The 24,934-nt window shown below is 42.1% G+C and overlaps 1 protein-coding gene across 1 annotated transcript in view; it reads left to right on the top strand.

The window, feature by feature from the left end:
- The window catches only part of si:dkey-92j12.5 (multiple PDZ domain protein), a 39,193-nt gene extending 16,112 nt beyond the window's left edge, over positions 1 to 23,081 (top strand). Inside the window, exons 20-43 of the mRNA XM_062388955.1 lie at positions 1,527 to 1,725; positions 5,548 to 5,862; positions 7,690 to 7,863; positions 8,465 to 8,642; positions 9,233 to 9,343; positions 9,717 to 9,782; positions 11,405 to 11,507; positions 12,157 to 12,365; positions 12,728 to 12,819; positions 12,914 to 13,040; positions 13,203 to 13,295; positions 13,642 to 13,716; positions 13,839 to 14,186; positions 14,445 to 14,528; positions 14,875 to 15,068; positions 17,028 to 17,175; positions 17,296 to 17,367; positions 17,588 to 17,684; positions 17,849 to 17,892; positions 18,204 to 18,326; positions 19,133 to 19,237; positions 19,992 to 20,095; positions 20,463 to 20,586; positions 21,280 to 23,081. Coding sequence (XP_062244939.1) covers positions 1,527 to 1,725; positions 5,548 to 5,862; positions 7,690 to 7,863; positions 8,465 to 8,642; positions 9,233 to 9,343; positions 9,717 to 9,782; positions 11,405 to 11,507; positions 12,157 to 12,365; positions 12,728 to 12,819; positions 12,914 to 13,040; positions 13,203 to 13,295; positions 13,642 to 13,716; positions 13,839 to 14,186; positions 14,445 to 14,528; positions 14,875 to 15,068; positions 17,028 to 17,175; positions 17,296 to 17,367; positions 17,588 to 17,684; positions 17,849 to 17,892; positions 18,204 to 18,326; positions 19,133 to 19,237; positions 19,992 to 20,095; positions 20,463 to 20,586; positions 21,280 to 21,426 — 3,332 coding nt within the window. The 3' untranslated portion in view covers positions 21,427 to 23,081. The remainder of the gene's footprint in view (positions 1 to 1,526; positions 1,726 to 5,547; positions 5,863 to 7,689; positions 7,864 to 8,464; positions 8,643 to 9,232; positions 9,344 to 9,716; positions 9,783 to 11,404; positions 11,508 to 12,156; positions 12,366 to 12,727; positions 12,820 to 12,913; positions 13,041 to 13,202; positions 13,296 to 13,641; positions 13,717 to 13,838; positions 14,187 to 14,444; positions 14,529 to 14,874; positions 15,069 to 17,027; positions 17,176 to 17,295; positions 17,368 to 17,587; positions 17,685 to 17,848; positions 17,893 to 18,203; positions 18,327 to 19,132; positions 19,238 to 19,991; positions 20,096 to 20,462; positions 20,587 to 21,279) is intronic.
- The last annotated feature ends 1,853 nt before the right edge of the window (positions 23,082 to 24,934 follow it).

The raw sequence follows: 24,934 nt of genomic DNA, 5'->3' as shown, positions 1-24,934 counted from the left end.
TGTGTGTGAGAAAGTTTGAAATTATGTAAATTGTCATAGGTAGAGTAATTCAAGGTCATAACCACCAGTCTGTGTGTCACTGCATTCTTTGGTTTTCATGTGTTTAAAATATTGCAGGTTTTATTGCTGAGATATTAAAGTAGCATAGTTCTTCTCTGGAAATCAAAATGTGGAGCAGGGTTTTACAGATTTCTGTGTAATTTAGGTTTTTGCAAAGTTAAACATATTGAAAGCTTCACCATGGGCAGAGTTAACGTCTGTACGTACCTGTAAGGCATGGAAATGGGGGTCTGTGGTACATCATTTATTGGTACTGCTTGAAATTCTTCGCATGATGAGGTACAATGTTAAATTCTATCCAGTACGTATTTATGACTCAATGCCCAATGTTGGAGATGAGACGTGTATGTACAGTAAAAAGCTGTTAACACGACAATGACTGAACAGCTTTTAGGGTGTGAAAGGAAAAGGGTTGGTTTTCTTGCCTTGATCGTCTAAACCCAAGAATATAAGCAGAGTATTTATACATCTTTGCTTATTTCTGTATGGCGTGAACCTAATGCACTTACTACAAAGTCACGGTACCCTAAAGACATTTGGTTGTGGTTAGAAAAAATAGATGCTCCTCTCATGTGGTGACTTTCCATAAATCATCAATGAATTTGTGATAGCTGTATTTTGATGCTGTGTTTCAACACTTTCTTTGAGACTCTTCCAACATCATTTCTTTAAACATCCTGTCATGTCATGGAAATGTGTGTCTTCTGTTTGTTTTGTCCAGGCTCAGTAGCTGTGTCTCCAGTTGACTGTATTCCAGGCACTATGATTGTATTGTAATTTGAATGTAACACTAAAAGCAATAAACTATTTATTTGATCAAAAAAGAATAAGCCCAAAGTCATTTCTTTGATCAACTTCAAATTATGTACAACCATAGTGTTGTGGATGTGCCTAGTCGTTAGATAGCCGTGTAGAACACAGGCCCCATAGACCAGACGGCCTAATTTGTTCTAGCCTTTCTCCTCTGCAGTGTGTGTATGTGTGTGTGTGCAGGAGGTGTGCGCGTGTGTGTGTCTGTGACGCCTGATTTACCTGCTTCTGCCTGTTTGCATTAATGAAGTGTTTGTGTAATCCGCCCAGCATCCAATCTGATAATGCCAAAGTTAGGTGTTTGTAGGACTGGCATGTGTTTCCCCTCTCATCACCTGTGCCCTGTGCCCCCTGTGGGTGTGAGTGTGTACGTGCGCCTTGTGCGAGTGCGACTGTGAAGGATGTTGCTGTGTAAATGTCAAGCATGTGTAGCCATTTTTGTGTGCTAATCTGCCTAGTGTCTGTCTTGATTATGCTGATTATGCCGCTGTCAGATGTTTGTTTCAGCCACTCTCTGTCTGTCTGGCATGTATTCAAAGCAGCGTTAGCCAACCTTGCACTCACCTGTGTGTGTGTGTGTGTGTGTGTGTGTGTGTGTGTGTGTGTGTGTGTGTTTGTGTGTGTGTGTGTGTGTGTACATGTGTGCGTGTTGGCAGGGATGTCGGTGAGTGCTATCAACGACGGCTCAGGCATGCTGGTGCGCAGTGTGGTCCAGGGGGGCTCTGTTAGCCAGGATGGCAGGCTGGGTGTGGGGGACGCCATCTTGGCTCTCAACGGAGAACCTACCTCCAACCTGACAAACGCCCAGGCCAGGGCGACGCTCCGCAGACACTCTGTCATAGGGCCAGAAATGAGGTGAGGGGGCCGGTCACTGTCCAACTGCATTACAAACTGAGCATGGTTCTTATTGTTACATGATGGTGTATGCAGATCACACAAATTCTATGACATCTTTTCTAACTCTACATCACTGAACTCGCTCTGGATCACCATGTGAGTGGATGTGCATCACAGTGTGCCTCATCCTCTTTAAAATGGCTCGAGTGCTTTTTGAACCTTCACATTTTTAAATTGCTCCGGAGAAATTACTGTATCGCTGACGCACAACACGACATCATCAAGTGCAGTCACAGCAGGACATGTTTTAGTAATTCTGACGAGACAGAGGAGAGTTTCTTTTGTTCTTAGCAAAAAAACGTAAAAACTGTGGTAAGTTTTTGTTGCGGTGATGTTACTATTTGTGATTTACTGTATCTAGTGGGACATGTCAGAATGTCCTCTGTGAAAAAGGCTTAAAGAACCCTGCGCACCCACATTAGCATTTTCACCAATTATTCTTGCTAGTGTGACCTCTGCATAGGTCAAAGCTATGAGCTGGAGCCATGTTGGCTTTATGTGAGATGCATGGGAGGAGGATTAGAGATATGCAATCAACCACACTATGTGCACATCCACACAGTCTAATCAAACACGATAAGTGAAAACAATATTTATCATAATGTAAATAATATTTGTATAATTTATAAGTAATTAATGTGTATAGCTAAATGTTGCTGATGTGAAGGGTAGCCATGTTTAAGTTAAGGCGTAAGTACATTTAGCCATATTTGTTTAATAGACTGCCTCTGTAGGAGCAGAACTAACAAAACGGTGTTCCAATACAAAACGATCATTACACACCTAGAACCTACAAATTAAAAACCTGTTCTTTTTTTAATGTTTCCCTATATTTCATATTTTCCGTCCCATATTTTTGGCTTTTCAAGTTTCCTCTTTGGAGAAGAATGTGTTGATGCAGAAAAAAAATCAATAAATAATTGCAGGAAGTTAACTGCTTTCAAGGCAATTAGAAGAAGAGATTGGCCGTGAGACTTCCTATTCTCAACCTTCTACACATCCACTCCTAATATTGCAGTAATAGGTTCCCTAATCCTCCACACTTCCAGCTGTGCCCAGCGGCGTGTGATTCAACTTGTTGTTACACAGTGTTGGGCCTTTAAACTGCTGTCAATATGTCTCACAATTGTGTAAAGGATAATGATATTTGATATTGTGTTGCTAAAATCGAACACATAGCCTATTCAGTTAGTATCCTGGCTGTTGTATAAACCCTGGGACTTAACAATGGGCTCAGTGGGCCAAGCATCAAAGATAGGTGTGTTTATGTGAGTGCGTGTTTTTGTGTGTGTGTGTGTGTATGTGTGTGTGTAAGAGACACTGTGTTATCTAGCCAGTTATCATCTTACATCCATTTTGTCACAGTTTAAACACATGGTTTAAAAAAAAAAAAAGCCAGAGTTGTAAGAAAAAATTTAGAATTCTAGGGGAATAACAATCAACAGTCAACCACTGAAAGACCAAAGTAACCGAATACCACTGGTATTTTCTAGATCTATCTGCGCACATCATGACAGTGACTCAAATGAGTGAGTATATGTCATACATCATAAATGTAACTGTCTGTGACTCCAGTGAGTATAATATAAGTGTTGTCCGCAGTCACAAGCATGACTTTCACTGTCACTCCATCGTCACCTAGAAATGATCTTGACTCGACTCGGATCTCCATTAGCACCTTGTTTTCCACGCCGCAGTCATCGTTGACGGAGGAGCGGCACTCATGTTAAATTAGATTAGCTGATGAAATTTTAAATATTGCCTGAGGGGAAATTGGGGAAATATTACTCGTTCTAACATCAGCGGTTATGGTTCCACATAGACAATGCAGCTGTTGTGCCCCACCTCCACCACCCTGCTGCCTCACAAAACACCCACTCACTCTCCTTCAGCATCTCTTTCTCTCCCTCCACCGCTCTCTCTCTCACACACACGCGCACATACACGCGAACACACACGCACACACACACACACACACACACGCAGTCTTTCAATGGTCTAACCTCCAAAAACACCTTTTTCCTGCGATGGGAAATATCTTTGAATAATTCATCCCTCATCTCACCTTGAACAGCGCGGCTCTGAATAAAAGAGCGGTTTGAAGAGCCTCTCGTAGATGCACACCCAGGTGAACACACACGTTCTCTATCGCACACACATGCACCAACAAAACTCTCATCCGTTCTCACTGCGTCCTCCTGACAGCACTGCAGACCAACCAACAGACAGTGGAGGCAGACGAGTTGCGTTGGCAGCCTCAGAATGAAGCAGACGTAGACGGGTGAGGGCCTGTCACTATCAAACTGCCTCTGGTGAGAGGAGACAGGCCGTCCAGGCGGCTCAGTTAAAACAGCTCAGCACAGGAGATCTCCATATTCAATCTGCCGCCGCGAGTGGAGCAGATAAATTAGCAGGTTCAAACGCTGCGTCTATACGTCACGTCACACGAGAATAGAAGTGGGACGAGGGGCGGGCTTTGACGATGTCCTTGACACTTATGTTAACTGACAACTTTTATACAGTGATTCGAATCAGGGCTTAAGTTTCAGAAACTTCTCGAAATATGCCTTGAATTAAAAATGCACACATTTAATACCCTTTTTCTCTCACTCTTTTTTTCCCCATCTTTTTTCAATGGCAGTAAAAGCGGCGCTGATGACATCCATAATTTTAGAGCACTTAAAACAACTCATGTGACACGCCAGACAGCGTTTAGTAAATGTTGTTTACTGATTGTTTTTCAGGTCTGAACGAATAACAACTTAATAGTTATTTACTGTTTAATAAAGACTTTTACAGTTATTACACATCACTTCAGGTGTCCGGCTCCCCCCTCTCCTATTTAGTGCTGGATCATTATTATGGATGTGGACTTTATAATGGGGTTGTGAAGAAAGAACAACACAGAGTTTGAGGAAATTGTTAAAAAAGGTTTGATATTGGTCGACTGTAAAAATATTGCTAGATACGTCTGCTTGGTTTCGTAGTTCCTCAACAACCACTGGAAGGTGGAACTATGGCTAGGATGGGTTCTTCTCCTTAGCACGGCTTGTTTCCTAATTGTTAAATTTTTTTCAAAATATTCTGACTTTTCTTATTGTAGTAAGACTTTATTATCGTAATATCGGTTCTGGTTAAATTACAACTTGACTCCTCTATTATTATAACCTATACTCATTAAATTACGACTTTTTAATCTAATATTATGACTTTATTCTTGTTAAATCACAATTTTACTCTTTTAATATTATGGCATTGCGTTGATTATATTACAACTTTCTCTCAGTTACGACTTTAATCGCATCAATAAAATGACTTGAAATCTGTAAAAATAAAATCTTCAACATGGACTTAATCCTCTGTCGTACTTGAAGCATCAGTCGGTTCAGAATCCTGGCATATCTGCTTTCCTGCTTTCTTACTAAGAGTAAAGGTGGATGAGAAGATTGATGTGATTTTGCTGAACCTCATGGTGAACCTCAGAAGTCACTTTCTTTATGTTGCCTAACCATATGCGGCCTGGATATACATTTGCATGCATTGATTTCTATTATTCCTTATTGTGCATCTATCTACTTATCATATATAGAAACCATCCTCCATGTGCCATGTCATTTGTGTCTTGTTCCCTGTCATCCACTTATCATTGTTTGGTGTTAGAAGTGATGTGAATATGTAACTGTGAAAATACAGAAACGATAAAACACATGTCATTTTAATGTTTTAAATGTTTCCCCCCCCACCCTCCACATTTCTTTTCCCATCCCCCCCTACCCTCAGTGTAACGTATGTCCCAGCCCATCAGGTGGACAAACACCGTATCCGTCTGTGTTTGCCCCCTCTGGCGTCCATCGAGGCCGACAGTGCCTCTCCCTCGCCCACCCCACCGACACCCTCTCCTGAACCTGCATCGGCCCCGGCCAGACCCCTCAGTCCAGTCAAAGCTCCAGCTCCAGCTCCTGCTTCATCCACCCTTACACCCTCCGCCTCGGTCAAATTCAAAACTGCTGCTCCAGATCCAGCCGCAGTCAGAGTCCCTGCCTTGTTTAGAGCTCCAGCCGTAGTTCCCAGCATCAGCCCGGCCCCAGACTCAAGGTAATGTAAGATCCAGAGCTTTCAGGCCATTATTTATGGTCAGCTAATCGCTACTCAGGCCCTGGAGTGCAAGATAAACCTGTCCCGGGGTTTATTGGACTCCACCGCTCCAGCTTTATGACATGTTGATATGTTTGCTGCAGAGACTTCAGACTATGAAACAGCTTTACATTCTCAGCTCTTTAATGTGCTAACCTTCTGATTTTTATTGCAGCAGTGGGTTTTATCGCGGCCTCACAAATACACATTCCTGCAGGTTAAGACACACTAACGATCCAGGTTATTATCTGACACTTTAATTAACCGCGTCTACGGGAAAACAACGTGTTTCATCGTGCAACCAGCTCGGTGGGAGTCTGAATTTTTCTCTCCTCTCCACTCCTCACTAAGGCTAAAGCTTCTCTGAATGTTGAATCTTTGAGTTATATTTAGCCGCTCGCTTATGGATCTCAGTGCTGACTGTCAGCGAAAATGAATTGTTTCGCTTCTGTCTATCCCTGCTTTTGCTCCGTCTTCGTGTCCCTGCCTCTCTCCTCCCTCTCTCCCTGCAATTTCTCTCCGCAGCTTCTCCCTCGCCCTTATCTTTCAATACATTTTCTCTCTCTCTCTCCCTCTCTATCTCTCGCTGTCTCTCTCCACATCTCTCTGCCAGACTTCCCACTTGTTTCTTTGTGTCTGCATCTGTCTCTCATCACTCTCTCGTCTCTCTCTCAGTCATCTTGCTGCGGTCATTTTCTCTTTACCTCATTTTCCCTCTCTCCTCCACGCCTCGTCCTATCCTCTTCTCCCGGCTGCTCATTTCCAGCGCTGGTGGAACCATTTGTTCTGTCCTCTCCTGTAACTTACCTGGCTATAGGCTCCTGCTACGCAGATAGCGCCACTATCACTCACCTCCATGGGCTTATTACAGCCCTGGAACGTTAAATATATTCATGAAAAATTCTCTCCTTCTCTACCTCTTTCTTACAGACACACTCAGGCACACACACATGCAGTGTATATTTACAGAGATAGTGTGTGTGTGTGTGTGTGTGTTTGTGAAACTACCTTTGTATGACCTCCCTGGCAGAGAATGTGTGTTTTCAGGGCTGTATGCTCCTGCAGCAGTGTATCTTTTCAAGGCCCACCACTGGAACTTGCTATTGGCAATGTGTCACTGTGTCACAGTGAATCAGGCATTGACTAAAAAAAAAGCGTGATCAAGTCGAACGTTATTTTACTCTCAGACTGAAGGCTGCAATGAATAATGATCATTTTTCACTTTCACTGGACCGATTTGTAGATCATTAGACAATTAAACAATACAAAATCTATATATACAATTTTCAAAGCTGAAGTTTCAGGTTTAGTTTTCTTGACAATTCGATAGTCACATCACAAAGACATTTATTTTACAATGAGGTAAGGCAGTGAAAAGCTGCTTAGACACTTTATGTAATTAACTAAAATGTAAAAAAATGTTGCCAACATTTCCCTCTATTTGTGTCTTTAGCCATAGAATATTATCTGCACTTAAATCTGAGGGACCAACTCTATAACTATGACCTACAAATAAGGAAACACTGTTAGCAAATTATATAGTTAGCCAGTTAGTTGTTTTTGCTCACTCATGGTTGACTTTTTGCACAACGTGAATAAAACCAGAATGCAGTGCTTTGTCATGACATCATCAAACTATATAATTTTTGGATTTTGAAACGCGGTCAGGTAAAATAAATGAATTCAGGACAAAAATCTAAATTAGAATTTATAATGATTCATCTGGTTTATCCATTCAACATCAATTAATTCCGCGTTATTTCTACTTGCATATTTATTCCGCATCAGTCGGCATCCTCCCAAGTCTCTACCTCACGAGACTAGAGGAGAAGGAAAGGACAAGATTAGTGCAGATGGGAAAGTACCGACGCTGGAGGTGGAGATAAAGGTGGACGGTAACGAGGAGGGCGATGCGGAGGTCCCTCCTTGTACCACCTTGGTGTCGTGGGATCACCCTAGGAGGTTAGTGAATCAGTGATGTCAGCAGCAAAGTCTTTCCTTTGTGATTAGATTTTTATTCAGATTCTCCGTTTCCATCCTCTTTTTAACACTCTGCCCGTGGTGTCCTCTACCTCAGTGCCGGAGAAGGCTTAGCAAAATCCTAGTGTGTTCAGGTTATGTTCGCAGCAGGGGTCGAACAGCACAGCGCACACACACAACCCTATTCCTGCTTCTTAGGCCCAGGGAGAGCGACTCTTTTCCACCCTGTACTTAATGCATTTATGACTGTATCCTGCCTGGATAAATCACATAAGCTGCACTGAATGCAAAGACCAGCTTTTGTGTGTCTCTCATCGGAATTATTCTCTTGTTTTTTTGACTTAATCTCTGAAACTCTATCCAGAGTCCTGAGCAGTGGATAGACGGAGACTGAGGAGAAAAAAAGGGAAACACCTATAGGATTAATTCTCCTTTTTTGTACATTTTGCAGAAGTAGTACAAAACCGAGTAGGTCTTCATCAGGCATCAAGAAGACTGGAATTTATTCATCATTCATATATACGACGGATTTACAGTTCTATAATGTGTGCGGATGTTCCTTGTATCCTGCATTGTGTTTCAGTGTTCAGCTGACGCGAGCACCAGGCCAATCCCTGGGTATCAGCATAATGGGAGGCAGAGGCATGGGCTGCAGACTGAGCAGTGGAGAGATGATGAGGGGAGTCTTCATCAAGCACATCAGCCCCGACAGCCCGGCAGCAGATAATGGCACCCTCCGGACTGGAGACAGGATACTGGAAGTATGTGTGTGTGTGTGTGTGTGTGTGTGTGTGTGTGTGTGTGTGTGTGTGTGTGTGTGTGTATGTGTGTGTGTGTGTAAGTATTTGTACAGACATCTTTTTGTGGGCCCACAACCTACAGAGTGAGGACATTTGGGAAAGTGAGGATCAGCCAAAATGTTCCGACTTACTTTTAATAGGCTGTTGCAGGGTTGGACTTGGTTTTAGAGTTAGAACTAGATTCAGGTTCGGGTAAGGATTAGGCATTGAAACATAGAAACATGAATTTGAGGGGGGCTCAAGATGTACACATTAAGGGAATTTAAAAAAGGAACAAATTACAATAAGACTAATAACAATATCTTAAAAAAAAAAACATATATATAGAATTTGGTATCACACACACACACACTTACAGGAATAAAATGATATTGCAATTTTGTTTTTGTTTCAGTTAACAAACTGTAGATCAGTCTTAAATGATTTTATTTGATCAAACCCTTTTCAATTTGTTTCCGTAGATTTAAGTGCAGATCATATTCCATACTGCGTACCTCAGTTTTGCCGCATGTCTATGTCCAATATCTGTTATGTGGTTTTACTTTGCTAAGGTGTGTGGTGTGGACCTAAGAGACGCCAGCCATGAGCAGGCAGTGGAGGCCATCCGCAGGGCCGGAGACACCGTGGTCTTCCTGGTCCAGTCGGGACAACACAGATCTCAGGTACTACATCTTCAAATACAGCAATACAAGGAAAGAACTTGTATATTTCTACCGATGTAAAATTTACTTTTGCTAGGGATAAGCAGATACTTTACGAATACTTTCCATTCTGCGGAATATCAGTCTCTTCAGGCTCCAGACTGGTTCACACTGAATCCCATGACTCAATATATGCAGAGAGTAGGTGCAGTTTTATTCGGTTGGACCACTTCATCAGAAGTTTGTAGCATTGCAATTGCTGAACAAATTTATCTTTAACTGAAAACTTACGTGGTATCCTGTATATCTTATCATATTGGGCGCAGCATTTCAAGTGTCTATGATTCACAGTCATGTAAATCTGACTACTCTGTGTTTTCTTCCTCACCCACAGTCTCCGATACTCACTAACCATGAAAGACCAACTCCAACACCCCAACCCAATTCACACAGCAACAAGGTAACACTTACTCCAGCTTTGACATAGTAATACTTTTTTATCTCACCAAACAGCTGGTCGCGAGAGGAGATTCCTTCAAATTCACTAAAGAATTTCCTGTTGTTGTGAACGCAATATCTCAACAACAGCCTGAAGGAATTCCTCCAAATTTACTACAAACGTTTGCTTGGACTCAAAAATGAGGTGATTAGATTTTAGTGTTCGAAGGTCAAAGGTCAAGGTTACTGTGACCGATGTATCCGGAACACAAATAGTGAATATCATGACATCTGTCACAAACAGTCACTGTTACTTGAGGATGACCTGATTAAAATTTGAAGGTTAAAAGGTTCACGATTAATTTGATCTCACAAAACTTCTTGTGCCTTGTGAACACAATATCTCAGGAATTCCTTAGAAAACCCCTTTCGAATTTAGCACAAATGATCAACTAGACACCACAGGTTATCTGATTCGATTTTGGCGGTCAAAGGTCAAGGTCACGGTGACCTAAAAAAATATGAAAACATGAACAGTCTATCTCATGTGTACCTTCAGGGAATTTTGTAAAAATTGTAAACAGACATCACATGGATTCAAATATGAACGGATTATGTTTAAGAGGTCAAAGGTCACACTGTCCTCACATCTGGGAAAGAACATGTACCTAGACTGAAACTGCGCTGGTTGACAGAGGCATGTTTCTTGTTGATATATTTCTAGTACTTCCCATTTTCGAATGTAAAAAATGATCATAAATATAAACTGTTTGCAGCGACACTGAATCAAAAAGCAGTAGCTACTTTTTGTGTCTCAAAAGCGGTGGCTGTTTCTTCAGATTTCGTATGAACAGATGAGAAGCTGTGAAGTCCTTTTTTCTCTGTTTCTGTTCCCACACAGTTGTTTGACTGTTTACGGCTCTAATGTTTAGGGAATGTTATGTATATCCTATACATAGAGTGATGAGTCATTGACGCCCACATGGTATTCCAAAAAGATTGAAGCAGCTTTAAAGGGTTTTTTGGAGCGGTAGAGTTCTGTTTTTGTTAGTGATGCATGTAGAACTATATTTGTGTTTCCCCTCACGATTGTAGGAAGCAGAATCTTGCCGTGGTTTGTTCCTTAGTCTCTCCCCTTCAAACCCCTTCATTCCCACCCCCTTTAAGGTTAGTACATTGTTGTTTGTGTATGTGTGTGCATTAGCATGGGTCCAGGGCATCTTAAAACAAGCCTCGGATTAGCATTTGCACTAAGCCCACTTCCAAAAAATGTAATTAACGTGCATATTTGTGGATAAAACCCTTATAGTTCAAAGTCCCTTGCAGCTACCTTGTTTGTTAAAGCCCTTTGTTTTTCTCTTTGATGGAGATGCATAACTCTCTAAATAGACAGTACATTCTTTTGAAGTTATTTTCCCATGCACTTCCAAGTCGGTTACAAAATAATGCATGATTCTGGTCATCTTTCATGTTATTTTTAGCTGACATTAAAACTGTGTTCATTAATTCATTCTGTTCGTCAGTTTTTCTCACTGCTACATCAAGCACACTGAGCAGGCCTCAGGGATAGTCCAACTCATGCCCGAAGGACCCCTGAGGCATCTCCAACACTGCCTGTTCAATAATGCAAAAACTTCTCCCAAGGTACCTTCGCCAGCCATCGAGAGAAAGAATCGAAGGAGCACCGGGACTGTCGCAGCACCTATCGCAGCAGCAGCAGCTGAAGACGAGGGCGACAGGGGCAGGAGTAAGTCCGCATTATAGGGACGTCCCACAAAACAAAACAGGCATCCTCCAAAGCCGTCGGGAACGGGACATGTGTGGCGGTTGTGTAGTAGCCACAGTCACACAGTGCAGGCCACAACTATAGAGAGCAAGAAAAAGACCATTGTCAGAAAGTCACTGGGAGTCATATGAGCCAACACTATCTAAAAATTACTCACATGTGAAGCCAGTTGGCCAAGTCCAAACTTAAACGTGCAATTGTTGTTAGTTGAGAGGATAACAGCTTTGAGAGCGGTATGTTCATGGGGGAGAGACCAGTTTTCAGATTAGAATTTAAGATTGTTGGCTTATTTTTTCCCCTGAAAGAACTGTTGCTCAAATTGAATCAATTCTTAGATTTACTCACTGCTGCAATGGAAGGTGCCCTATGCCCACATAAGTGAACCAGTACACACACACTCACACACACACACACACACACTCACACACACACACACACACACACACACACACACACACACACACACACAAGCGCCTCTAGGGTATAATGCTTCCTCTCCTCACTGTCAGTCATTACATGTAACGTCTCACCATTTTTTTTTTTCCTTGTACCATATCCTCTTTCTAATGGCCTCCTGGTTTTTTTTTCCTTCTAACTCTGACTCTCTCAGAAAAGATGCTGCAGCGCTACGGCAGCCTGTCAGGGAAGCTCCACATGATCGAGCTGGAGAAGGACCCCGCGGCTCACGGCCTGGGAATCAGTCTCACGGGGAACAAGGACGGCTCCAGGGCCCGCATGAGCGTCTTTGTGGCAGATATAGACCCTCAAGGTCCCGCCGGTTTAGATGGAGGGATACGGGTTGGAGACGAGCTACTGGAGGTAAAGAGGAGAATGAATGGGAACGGGTGAGAGAGGGGCCAGGAAGAGGTTGGAGTCCTACAGTGAGAGACAAAGTACCAGAGTCAAAAAACTCAGAGCAGCAGAGGGAGAGCAGTGGTTTGTGGGTGGAAGGCATGGGTGAGTACAGAAGATCTATCTGGCAAATTAGCATTTGAAAGACGGTTGGTGCTGGGTTGGATTCTTGCAATGACAAGCTGTGAAATAGAGATGAGGAGGAAAAAGCGAGGCAGAGGGGAAGCTGACTGGCGAGACAGAGAGGGGGAGGGAGACGAAGATGGCAGAAAGACAGATTCATGTGGAGACGGATGAGGTAAGGACAGAAAATGTTATTTTTCTTCCAGATCAATGGTCAGATCCTGTACGGTCGCAGTCACCAGAATGCCTCCACCCTCATCAACAGCGCTCCATCTAAAGTCAAGATCATTCTCATCAGGTGATCTTCTATATTGCTTTTTCTTCCTGAACTTTTGCTAAATAGGTGTTGACCAGCTAGGGGATAACAGTAGTTTATTGTATTGTTTTCCAAGGAATAAAGCTCAGAATCAAAAGGACCAGGAATCCAGATCAGAGTGTGAGGACACGGTCGACTCCAAGATAGACTCTGCAGAGCATGGAGCGTTGTCCAGCGACATCCAGCATGTCATCCTACCTCAGGTACTGTCACATCCGTGCAGCCGTGCATCACAGTTAAAACTCATGATTGACCTTCAACAGAATCTGATTGTGGTAAAGAAAATAAAACAAAAACATCTTGTGAAACTGCTGTTAGCTCTGGTAAGAAGTCAAAGTTAAAGTTTGAATCTCCTCTTCCTCCAGGATCATGCAGGTCTTGGCCTCTGCCTGGCAGAAGATGGTTCTAAGGATGGACTGGTGGTCAGGTCTCTGGTCCAGTACGGCACAGCCAGTAAGGTGTGGCACCATCAGTAGCCTTATCGCAATTATCTCCATCTTCGTCAGCAACAATTTCATGTGGCTTGTATAGGAATTCAGTTTCTTTACAGTCTGCAAAAACAATATCTCCACAGTCTTCACTATCATCCACTCCTCTCTTGCTTTATATAATTGTCATGTCTACTACTACTTTTTATTCATTTTCTTAAAGTTTTTTTTTCAAAGAATTATTAATTGATGTTGGAGGGAACTGATATCTAAGAGTGGGTGTAATTTGGTGCAGTTTGGTTGACTTTGAGGAGAATTGGTGGAGATATGGGCTCTTCTACCGTTCTAGTTTATTCATATTTCTGTGTGTATGCAGGATGGCAGGATAATGACTGGAGACACAATCATAGCAGTGGGTGAGGAACATGTCGCCGGACTGTCAGTGGAGAAGGTACAAACACACACAAACACACACACACACACACACACACACACATACACACAAATGCGATATGCACTTCAAGGTCATCCTGATTTAATGATTTATGACTTGCCTGTCGTCTCCTTGTCCAGGTGTCCAGTTTGATTCTCAAACATCGGGTCACTGTCAAGCTCTCCGTCAGACGTCCCAGCAGTCTCTCCCCCTCCTCCGCCACTCTACCTCACCCCTCACCCCTCTCCCAGCCCTGCTCCACCTCTCCCGTTCCGTTCCAAACCCTTCCCGTTTCCTCCTCCTCCTCTCCGTCCCTCAATACCGCACACACCTCTACTGGAGGTCAGTCTGATGGGCTGGGATCTGCGCCCACGACCTCTGACCCATTGAGCGGCCCGGTTGTAGCGGGCAGGGAAAGCACGATAGAGATCTGCAAAGGGAGCGTGGGCCTGGGCCTCAGCATTGTGGGAGGATGTGACACTCTGCTGGTACGAACCGCTTATTGACATCTGCAAAATCAATATAAAACTACATGGATTTTTGTTGGTTCTGTTAAAACTCTGTAAAATTTTTTATAAATCGTTCATTTATTACAAACACAATTTCCAGTATTATTTATCACCTTTAATCTGTGAATGGAAAGTGTATTGTGAAATATTAAGCACAACAGGGCGGATTCTGATAGAGCACGATTTTTTGTGGAGGTGTCTCTTATAATGAGAGTGCTTTTCTTATTTTTCCACCAGGGGGCAGTAGTAATCCATGAAGTGAATGATGGAGGAGCAGCTCAGAGAGATGGACGGCTGCAGGCTGGAGACCAGATATTAGAGGTAGTATGAGTGCAAACAAATATCACAAGCTATGATTCTATTATCTTTGAGATACGTGCTATACAAATAAAGTTATTATTATTATAATCATTACTATACTTAATGAGATAAAAACCTCTTTTTTTCCGCCTCAGCAACAGAACATTGTTTTTGTGGCCACATGAATAAAGAATATATTTTAGTTTTATATAATTATAGTGATGCAAATCCAAAACCACAGCTTAACTGAATTAATGCCATGTATTTCTTATTTTTACCGTTATTAGAAAATGCTGTTTTATTTCTTTGAGTTTATGGACAGCAGGCATTGATCTACATTTCTTTACCCCCCCTCACGTCCTCCCAGGTAAACGGCATAGACCTGCGGCAGGCTACTCACGACGAAGCGATTGGCGTGCTGCGGCTCACCACCCAACGTGTCTGCCTGCGCTTCTTCAGGCACCAGGAGGCGTACAGGGAGGAGGACCTGTGGGACGTCTTCAGCATGGAGCTCAGGCCTCGTCCTGGAGAGGGGCTCGGGTTCACCACAGTGGGGAAAAGGTAAAGTCTGGGGGCCAGACACATGGGGGTCTTGGGGGTCCCCTTGATTGACACGCGAGACCCCCCTGAAAGCCTCAGGAGCAAAAGTCTGGGGGAGTCTGGAAAAAACATAAAAAAATCAAATGAATTAGGTGGGCAGCATTTCAGCTACATTTGTTTTATTGCGGCGGCCCATTGCTGCTTCAGGATTGGGGCAGACACACAAATTGAACTGTATGTTAGATGACATGGGACGTTGCAGTAAAAATCCAGGGTGTTGCAATTAAGCCAAATTATCACTTTACAAACCAAAGAATGAAACAATTTGTTTCAGATTCAGAGCCTGGATTAAGCCAGGATCTGCTCTGGTGTTTGAGAGCTTAAGTCAAGTCAAACCAGTGGAGGAGAGTCATGATGAAATCCACAAGCGTCATTGTATTGTTTATTAGACATGAGTGTAAACACGAGGCTTGTTCAGCTCAAACACCTTGTGAGGAAGAGAAACAGGTGAGAAATGAAACGGGGGCATGTACTTGCTGAATCATGAAACAATGCAGCACCAGTCCAATCCTATTCCTGACCACAGATTTAATCACTTTCCACTTTTTATTATGGAAGTTGAAGTAAGTTGGTTAATTACTTTGCATAATGCTGCTGTTGCCAGAATAATGAAATATGAATATAGTTTGAACAAACACAAGTGGATTTGAAAAGCAAGGGTTCAGGTAAATGCCTGAGTGACAAAGAGCTAGTCCTCTGTCAGTTGGTTTGGTAAAGGCTAATCAAGCGCATCACAATATGATATTATCATGTACACTTATTAATTAAGTATCTGAATCAAACTCAGCAGTTATCTTCAGAGTGGATTTTCCAAATCCAACCTTTATATGTAGCTTGGAAGTGTGAGAATAACTTTACTACAATTACTCTCCTCATGTAAAACTGATTTTTATGCCTCTGTGACGAGTCAGTACATTTTCAGTTGGTCCTTCTATCCGTCCATTTCTTAAGAACACCTTTAAGGAAATGGCACAAACATCCAGTTGGACTCAAGGATGGACTGATTGGATTTTCATGACCTTACCACACATGATTCTAGCCTCTTGAACATGATCTCACAAATCTGCCTTTAGGGAATTTGTGCCATTTGTTGCCTGGACTATAGCTGATTAGATTTCAATGGTCAAAGGTCAGAGGTCATGGTGAGCTCATATGAATCTAGAAAAATATCTATGTTGCCTGAAAGTGTACATGCTGGAGAAGGCGTACAACTGCAGGGCAGTATTCCTAGTTGTTTGGCGTCAATTATTGGTAATTATAATAATTAACAATTATTAGTTATTATTATTCTGTGTATTAATGATGAATTAGTTTTATGTCATAGTTATTTATATACAAGTTATATCTCGTTTGGATTTAACAACACTTGGCTCCATTTTACATAAACATTTGTCAAGTAGATTTTTTAAATTGTAATTCTAAAAAGGTTTTTTGGTTGTTTTTGCTCTTTCTTAAATTTACCAATCAAATGTAAAAAAAATAAATATATATATATATATATATACATTTTAACCACCTGAAGTTGTGCTATGCTTGAAAGATTATAAATATCTTTGGTAGAAACAATTCTGTTACGATAAACTTCTTCTGTTTCGAAGTCTTGAACCTAAGGGACTTTACTCTGTTAAAGGTCAAGGACTTTATAGAAACATGGATAATGATTGTAAGAATTAGGCGGGAGACACCTAATGAAATCACACACCCTTAAAGCATCCAATAATCACCATAACGGTTAGATAGGTGTGATATAAGCGTCACAGTGCAGGGAGGACACATTATCTCTGAAGAGTTGAGGTGCAGCTTAATGCGTTTGCACAAACAAGTGTGACGCTACTCGAGGCAGCAGGTTTACAGGTCACATCATTCACTTTATGAGCGTGGAGCAGACGCAGTTTCGTGACCTCTGTTTTCTCCCTACAGTAATGACACGGGCATCTTTGTATCAGATATCATCAGAGGAGGCGTAGCCGATTCAGATGGCAGTTTGCTGCTAGGTGACCAGATCCTGTCGATCAACGAGGAGGACGTGCGCGCGGCCTCACAGGAACACGCACAGAGGCTGCTGCAGGTCGGACGGGTTTCTCACCCGCACGTTTACAACGAGTGTAGAAACAAATGAAACGCTTGGCAGCACTGGGTCGTTTTATGGATTCCTGGTCTCATGTGCGATGTGTTGCTTCTCTCTCAGAGTCACAGTGGAGGGGTTCATCTGGAGGTGGCTCGTTTTAAAGCGGGGGTGCAGTACTCACAGCGGAGCCAGGTACACTGCTTCTCCTGGAGGTCTTTGTCTAAACAGAGACAGGAAGACAGACAGTAGAAGTTTATTTGCCCTATATAGATTTATGTCTCATTTGCATTGTATCGACTGAGCCCAGATTTTCCTGGATATCGTAGTCTATAGTTTAACTGTTACTCGTATGCTGTGTTTTAACGTTGGTACTTTGTGAACCTAGGAATACTTTAAGTTGTGTTTTATCCAGAGTGAAGACTCCGACTGCTCCACCCTGAGGCCCTCGAGTGGAGGTGATGCTTCCGTCGGCCACCAGAGGGAGTCGAATAACAAAGCAGGGAGCTGTGGTGAGTGGCAGTCAAGTCTGGAAGCAAAATAGATTAAAATAAAGGCTTTTAAATGCTCAACAATTGATTTTGTTTGGAGGTTATGCTGTTACCATCTTTATGCAAACATAAGCCCTCTCTCTCTCTCTCTCTCTCTCTGTCTCTCTCTCTCGCTCCTTCCACAGCATTTCAAGACTTCCCTGACGTCAGAAAAGTAATAATACAAAAGGTAGAGCATCCAATCTGTATATAATTGTCAATTATTGTTTATTTGTGCCCCATATTGCCTCAGAGAAATTCTTAAATATATGTAATGTTCACTTTTTGAAAAAAATTATTTATTGTGACCTCTTTGCGCTTTTGTTCTCTATACCTTCAATTATGATTCTAGTTTGATAATCTGTTTATATGTATTAACACACACACATACATATTTATATATCATCCTTGCCTGGCTAGACCCCTGGCTCGTATGACACTAGGTGTGGATGTGACGTGTTGTCTAACAGTTTGTGTAATGTGTGTGTGGCACCACCGCAGGATCCATGTGACTCGCTGGGCATCAGTGTAGCAGGAGGAGTGGGCAGTCCCCATGGCAACGTACCTCTTTTTATTGCTACCATGGATACCAATGGACTGGCTGCCAAAACACAGCTATTACAGGTGAGTGCCCGTGTTTGTGCACCTGTCTGTTTGTGTGTGTGTGTTTGTGTGTGTGTGTGTGTGTGTGTGTGTGTGTGTGTGTGTGTGTGTGTGTGTGCGTGTCCCTGAGAGTTGATGTATTCGTTACCACATCTCTGGGGAAAAACATTTGCTGTGGTGAAGGAAGTACTCAGATACCTCAATTAAAGTACCAGTAAAGCATTGTAAAAAATAACCCAGTACAAGTGAATGTCCTGCATGAAAAATTCTACTTATTTAAACCTACATAATTAAAGTCAAAGTACTGGTCCTTCTGAATACTATGACCTTGTACACAACATCATTAGATGATTAATACAGGAGTGTCTGTGTAAGCAGCATGTTCGTGTTGTAGCTGCTGGAGGTGAAGCCACCGTCATGAGATGATTAAAGAGATTATGGAGCTCCATAATTATAAAGCTCCATAAGAGAGGGCTCTGAACTATATTTATTGAATTAGTTTAAGTTAAAACTTATAGATCACATACCTGGATTGTAATCAATCACCTGAACCTGGATGATCCATGTAGATATAAAGGAAAACTAGATATAGAAATAACACAATCAATTTAGTACATAATTGTAATTGACGGGGCACCTAGCCGAGGTACATTTTTTATCTTACCTCTAAAAACATTCTAAATTTAAGAAAAGTACTTTAAGTTGGGGTAAGGCTTGTTGTCGGCATCTAGTGGTTACAGTTCAGCATGAATGCACTTCTGGGATTAATCTAACTAAGTACAGTTTCCTCATGAATATAACAGATTGTGTTTTGATGTGTCCATCAGACAGGAGACAAGCTCCTCAGTGTCAATGACGTGTCCACGGAGGGGATGACCCACGTCCAGGCCGGAGCTCTGCTGAAGAACGCCACTGGAACCGTCAGCCTGCAGGTGAGGCCACGGACACGCACCTGTTTATCTCCGTAGAAAGCCTCTGATGGACTAAGATGCGTTCTGTCAGCACCTGCTTCATATTGATCAATATGATCTTTATAAGATTTAAGAAACCTGAAATGAAATGACGAATACTTTCAGCCCTGTGTAGTGACCGAGTTCAATACTTGAGCTGCGAAGTGGGAAGTGAATACGAAATTCAGAGAAATCCATCACTTTGAATAAGATAGCCATAGCGACAGGAAAAATAAATCAGTCCAAGAAAAAAAAAAACTCTACTGCTGCTCTCTACACATCAGCTGAACTTACATTTTCACTCACTTACACACTCCCCCTACTGCTGTGGAGGAATATAAACTGTAAAAGTACAAATCAGATCTATGGCTCCTGCAGCCGTCACTTACAGTATCAATAGTGTGTCTGACAAATGTCCCACAGTTTGCCTCCGTGGTGATGAGTTTTGTGTTGCACGAGACTCTCATGATGTGAGAAAAGGGGAAATATGTAAGGAAGAAGGAATCAGTGCATTGAGCAAAAACAAATCATGGGTTTTTATTATTATCTGTAGTGTTTCCAATGCATGAACATTAGCACAGGCATGAAGATGGTAATCCAGCAATAACAACTCCCTTTAATGCCCAACTACTGCATTGCTATTTAAGATCAGTTGTGCTTTAAAATTATGTTTATCATTCTCCACATTTTCCGTGTGTGTGTGTGTGTGTGTCTGTGTGTGTGTGTGTGTGTGTAGGTGTCAGAAGGTTCAGGTGTGTGCAGCACAAAGGACGACAGTGATGTCCGTGCGCGGTCGTCAGGCCAACCGAGCAGCCTGCCCTGCTCCCACAACAACCTCTGGTGAGATGCTCTTCCTGTCCTCCTGTCCTCCTGTCCTCCCCTGTCCTCCCTCCTGTTTTTCTGTTACCATCTTCCTGGTTTATACACCGAATGAGGACATGACCCCCGTCCCCTTGACAACAGGGAGACAGTGCAGCCAGGAGCATCGAGACAAGGGATGTTGTAATGTTGTGAAATTTCTACCTTGTGAGATTTCTACACCAAAAAGGCTCACTCTCGAGTTTGGAAAAGGTGTCAGAAATGATTCCCGCAGAACTTCACCTTCCTCTTCTCACCTATTACCTGCTCGGCTGAGATCAGACACTTTCGAACGCTCATTCACACACTGCAGAGCAACCCAGCTGCCTATTGTCTCCGCATCCCACAGCACCCGCATGTATCAGACCGTCACCCTGGAGAGAGGCTCCTCGGGCCTGGGCTTCAGCATCGTGGGAGGGTTCGGCAGTCCTCACGGAGACCTGCCCATCTACATCAAAACAGTCTTCAACAAGGTGAGAGGACGTCCTCCGGGGAGAGCTCTCCCGGTTCAGGATATCAGTGATAGCATCAAAGTGTCTCTGTTCACATAGGAGATGAGGGTACGCCACTATTACCAACAAAGGGTGCAGAATAAAGTATTGTTATGTCTGCTAGACAGTACAGATGGAGTGTATAGACTCCATAGTGTCTGGCTGTGATTGTTGCTTTACTGTACTGTTGTTTTATTAGTATTGTCTATCAAAAACAACAACAAAAAAATGAATAAACAATTTAAGTAATAAAAAAGATTTGTATCAGTTGACGTACAATTAATATTATACTAATATTAAAACTCAATCAAAGAGAATGTAGTGTTTAACATTTTAATTGTACTGCAGTAATTCTATATTTTAATGTTATGAAGTAATATATTATAATAAATATATAAAGTTAACGATCTCAATTGCGTTATAAATCTATATAGTACCCCGCCTCTTGCTCAGAATCAGCTGTGGTCAGCTCCAGCTCCCACAACCCTTAAAGGATGAGCAGTATCGATAATGGACGGACGGATGGATAGATGGATGGATGGATATATAGTATTTCATTATAGCATTATCATGTTCTCGGGTGTCCACACTTCTCATATGTGTTGACACATAGTTTTCAGCAGCTTGTGATCTTGAATCCAGACACAGTGATGGATTTATCTTTGTTCTCCGCAGGGGGCGGCCATCGCCGACGGCCGGCTGACTCGCGGAGATCAGATCATCGCCGTGAACGGACACTGCCTGGAGGGGGTGACTCACGCTGAAGCTGTGGACATCCTCAAGAAGACCAAGGGAAGCGTGGTGCTCACTGTTCTCTCCTGAGACACAGCGTGAGTCATTATGTCCCATTTTGATTATGTCTTACAGCAAAATGGGCCCCGAGGTGACGTAGGTTCACACGGACCTGAGAAGACACACGTGGAGGGTTTAAGTGATGTAGTTTTGTTTAAAGTCACAGGCGGAGTAGATACTGTGAGTTTGTCTGTGTTTGGTGTGAGGGAGCCGCCTCTAACTGCAAACACACAGTATTCCTAATGTCAACTCATTCCTGCTATGGTGTCATTTCGACTAATGTGTTTATTTTATAAGTCTTCATATAATCAAATATCTCTATATTTATAAAAAAAGGAATAATTAATAGTTTAAAGATACTCATATATTATAAAGAAGACAATACCACAGCGTCCCAATCATAAACTGTATGTAAAGATGGACGACATGACAGCTTCCTAAAAGTGAAGCCAAGGTGTCTCACTCGCCCCCTTGTGGATTGCTGCTGTATAGGTCATAAATCCTGCCCTGTCCATTGTAGTGGATGAGACATGGATCAAACTAAACAGTCAAAGTGCATAGTCATCAAATACATTTTCCTTAAAGATTATGTTATTTTAGATAACTCCTATCACACTGATGTTTGTTCAAAACACGTTTCAAGTCAAGGTCGCTGTGACTCACAAAGGACATTCTATGCCTCGTGAGCAAGATATTTCAAAATTGTCCTGAGGGGATTTCTTCAATATATTATAAACGTTCACTTAGACTCAAAAATGAACTGATTCAATTTTCAAAGGTCAATTGATCAAGTGACCTCATGAGCATGAATTTGATATATCAAGGACACCCGTAGGGAATTTCATTACGTTCAACGCAAACATTCACTCGGCCTCAAGGATGACCCGATTAGAACGTAGAGGTCAAAGTGTGTGTTGCGTCTTCCATCTTTATATTCAGTGTATGGTCACAATCAATAATGAAGATTTGTGTCTTAGTCAGTCCTGTTCATTGCATTGATTTGTGTCACTTCCCTTGTAACCACATAAATAAATCAACACCCACAAACCTCCGAAACTGACAAATGAAAGCAGAAGAAACATCTGACATGTGACATGTTTTCACTGATGTCTCCCGACTCCTGTTCATTATTCAGAGTCAACTCCTGAGATCGACTCCCAACACCCAAACCATGCCAAGTGCTTCTGCCAATCTTTTGTGTGGCAATACAGTTCTAGGACGTTTGCTTCGTAGGACCGCATGTGTCACGAGTCCTTGGATTACTGTATTAGAGGACGTGTTTATACTTTAACCACCGTAGGCCGAACAGGAGAGAACTCATCTGTAAAAGCAGCTGTTGATTCCGCTTTGAATATCAGCTGTAAGACTAACTCTGATTTATTTACTGATTCCTTATTTATGAATGTCTTCACATAAGAACATTTGATCAGTTGTTGTTTTTTTTAGGACCACATGGGAGTATCGTTGTAGCATAATGTGCAATCTTTGTTTAGAAAACCTTCTCATACCTGTTTTATATGATTTTATATATACCATGATTATTATATTTATGTTTTTCTTAACTGTGATTCATTTTATTTCATTTACGGGAGTAGTCCTCAGCCTCAGCCCACACTCATCTGTGTCTGGTATTGTGCAACACTGTATGTACTGTCAGTGATCTTATTAAACGTTGATTTGTTAGAGTCCTTTTGTCCAAAGCGTTTTTTATAGTTTATTATTATTACATTATTCTGTTTACTTAGTTCTATCGCTGTGTAAAATGTCAAAGTAAAACAAGGAGTCATCTTAAATATGGTTGTGATTCATAAATAAGGAACGACACTCTGTAGAGATTCAAGACTCACAATTTTTTGTCCAATAATCCCGGCATTAATGGAAATGTATCTTTCACTGGTGTGTATCATGAAAAAAAAGATTACAGCACAGAAAGACAGAATACATGACCTGATTCAGAAAAATAAAAAATACCACATAGTAACAGCTAGGAATGCAAATGTAAAATGAACCTAAAGTGAACTTGTGGCAATTCAAAACTAGATAATAAATATAAAGCCCTCTGTGCCTGCTCAGCTTAATGAGTCTTTGGGGTTCATCCTTTGCTATTAGCAGAGCAGCAGTGGGCGAACCAGGCCCTGAACCTTCACCCTCAAGACATCATCTCAAATAAGGTGTGAGGCGGCTGAGATGTGTCACTGAAGGATTTCATCGGACATTCTGTCAACTGCTTCTTCATGATTGCACCAAATTCAACCCGTTCAGAGATGCCAGTCTTCTAAACATCAAGACCCATGAATTATTCTCTATCAGCTCCTATCTGAGGATGCTAAAGAGAGTGATCTTTTTTTTTTCTTTCTGGAATTGCCAGCATGTCTGGATCCCTGCCATGTTTTTTTATTGGCTCATGTCCCATCTCTCCACCAAGTTTCTTTGAAATCAGCTCAGTAAGTTCCTGCGTGTAATCTAACTGACAGACAAACGGCCCAACGGACACGGGTGAAGTCAGAATCTCTTTAGTGGTGGTAATGCTTCAGAGCAGAAAAAAGAATTCAAAGAAATCTGAAATTCTTTCACATCTGGGCGTGAAGCTCAATTTATGTGTACAAGATATTATTTATTATTATTTTTTCAACTCACTGAGCTGCACTTTGCCTTTGACATGTTTTATTGTTGTGTTTTTGTCTGCAGCTCTCTCCCTATCTTCTTTCTCTCTGTCTTTGTCAACCATATTTACGTATTCAGCATCACTCCTAGTCAAGGTGCCAGAAATGAGTGTGTGACATACGGTATATCATGTCATGACAGGGAAGCACTAAATCCTGGAGAGGAGAGGAAGAGGAAGAGGACGAAAAAGAGGGAGAGTAGAGGATAGGAGAGGAAGAGGAAGAGGAAGAGGAAGGGGAGAGGAGGGGAGAGTTGGAGGAGTACGTCATCTTCAAGACATTTTCAACCCATATTCCGAAAAACGCCAAAGTAAACGTCACCTGTGCCTCGTTTTGTAATTTAAAAGCCCAACTTTCCTTTTTAATTACTGGATTTACCGGTGACAACTTGATAAACAACACATTTGCACACAAATGTCTCATTTAGGAAATAGGAGGCATCGAGGGAGATTCTGTCTGGAGCCTCCGCATGAATCAAAGCCATCTGTTCACATTGGAAGCTTTATTGAAAGGCAGCCATCACGATCTGCTTTATCCTTCTCCAGATGAACAATTGCCTGCCTGAGGGCTGGTGTGAAGAGGAGGGCTGGTGCTAGAGAAACTGCACAAGGCCTTTTTGTGCATTAAACTATGATGTTTACAACAATACAATTCTCCATAAAACTAAATTCCTGCTACTTGTTTGGATTTAAAAATCAAAAAGACATATTTAGAAGTATTATATTTCTAAATATGTTCTTGTGAACTTCAACAGATTTCTGTGCAGCTCTTGTGGGAGTAGCAGGGACATGGAAATCCCCTTTTCCTCTATCATTTATCATCAGACCACAAGCAGCGGTGGCTCCCTCCCCCAGCCCCCCCCCCCCCATGGCCCT

Source organism: Platichthys flesus, chromosome 5 (genome assembly GCF_949316205.1).
Source record: "Platichthys flesus chromosome 5, fPlaFle2.1, whole genome shotgun sequence".
In the NCBI taxonomy this organism is placed as follows: domain Eukaryota; kingdom Metazoa; phylum Chordata; class Actinopteri; order Pleuronectiformes; family Pleuronectidae; genus Platichthys; species Platichthys flesus.
This window is presented reverse-complemented; position numbering and strand designations above follow the sequence as displayed.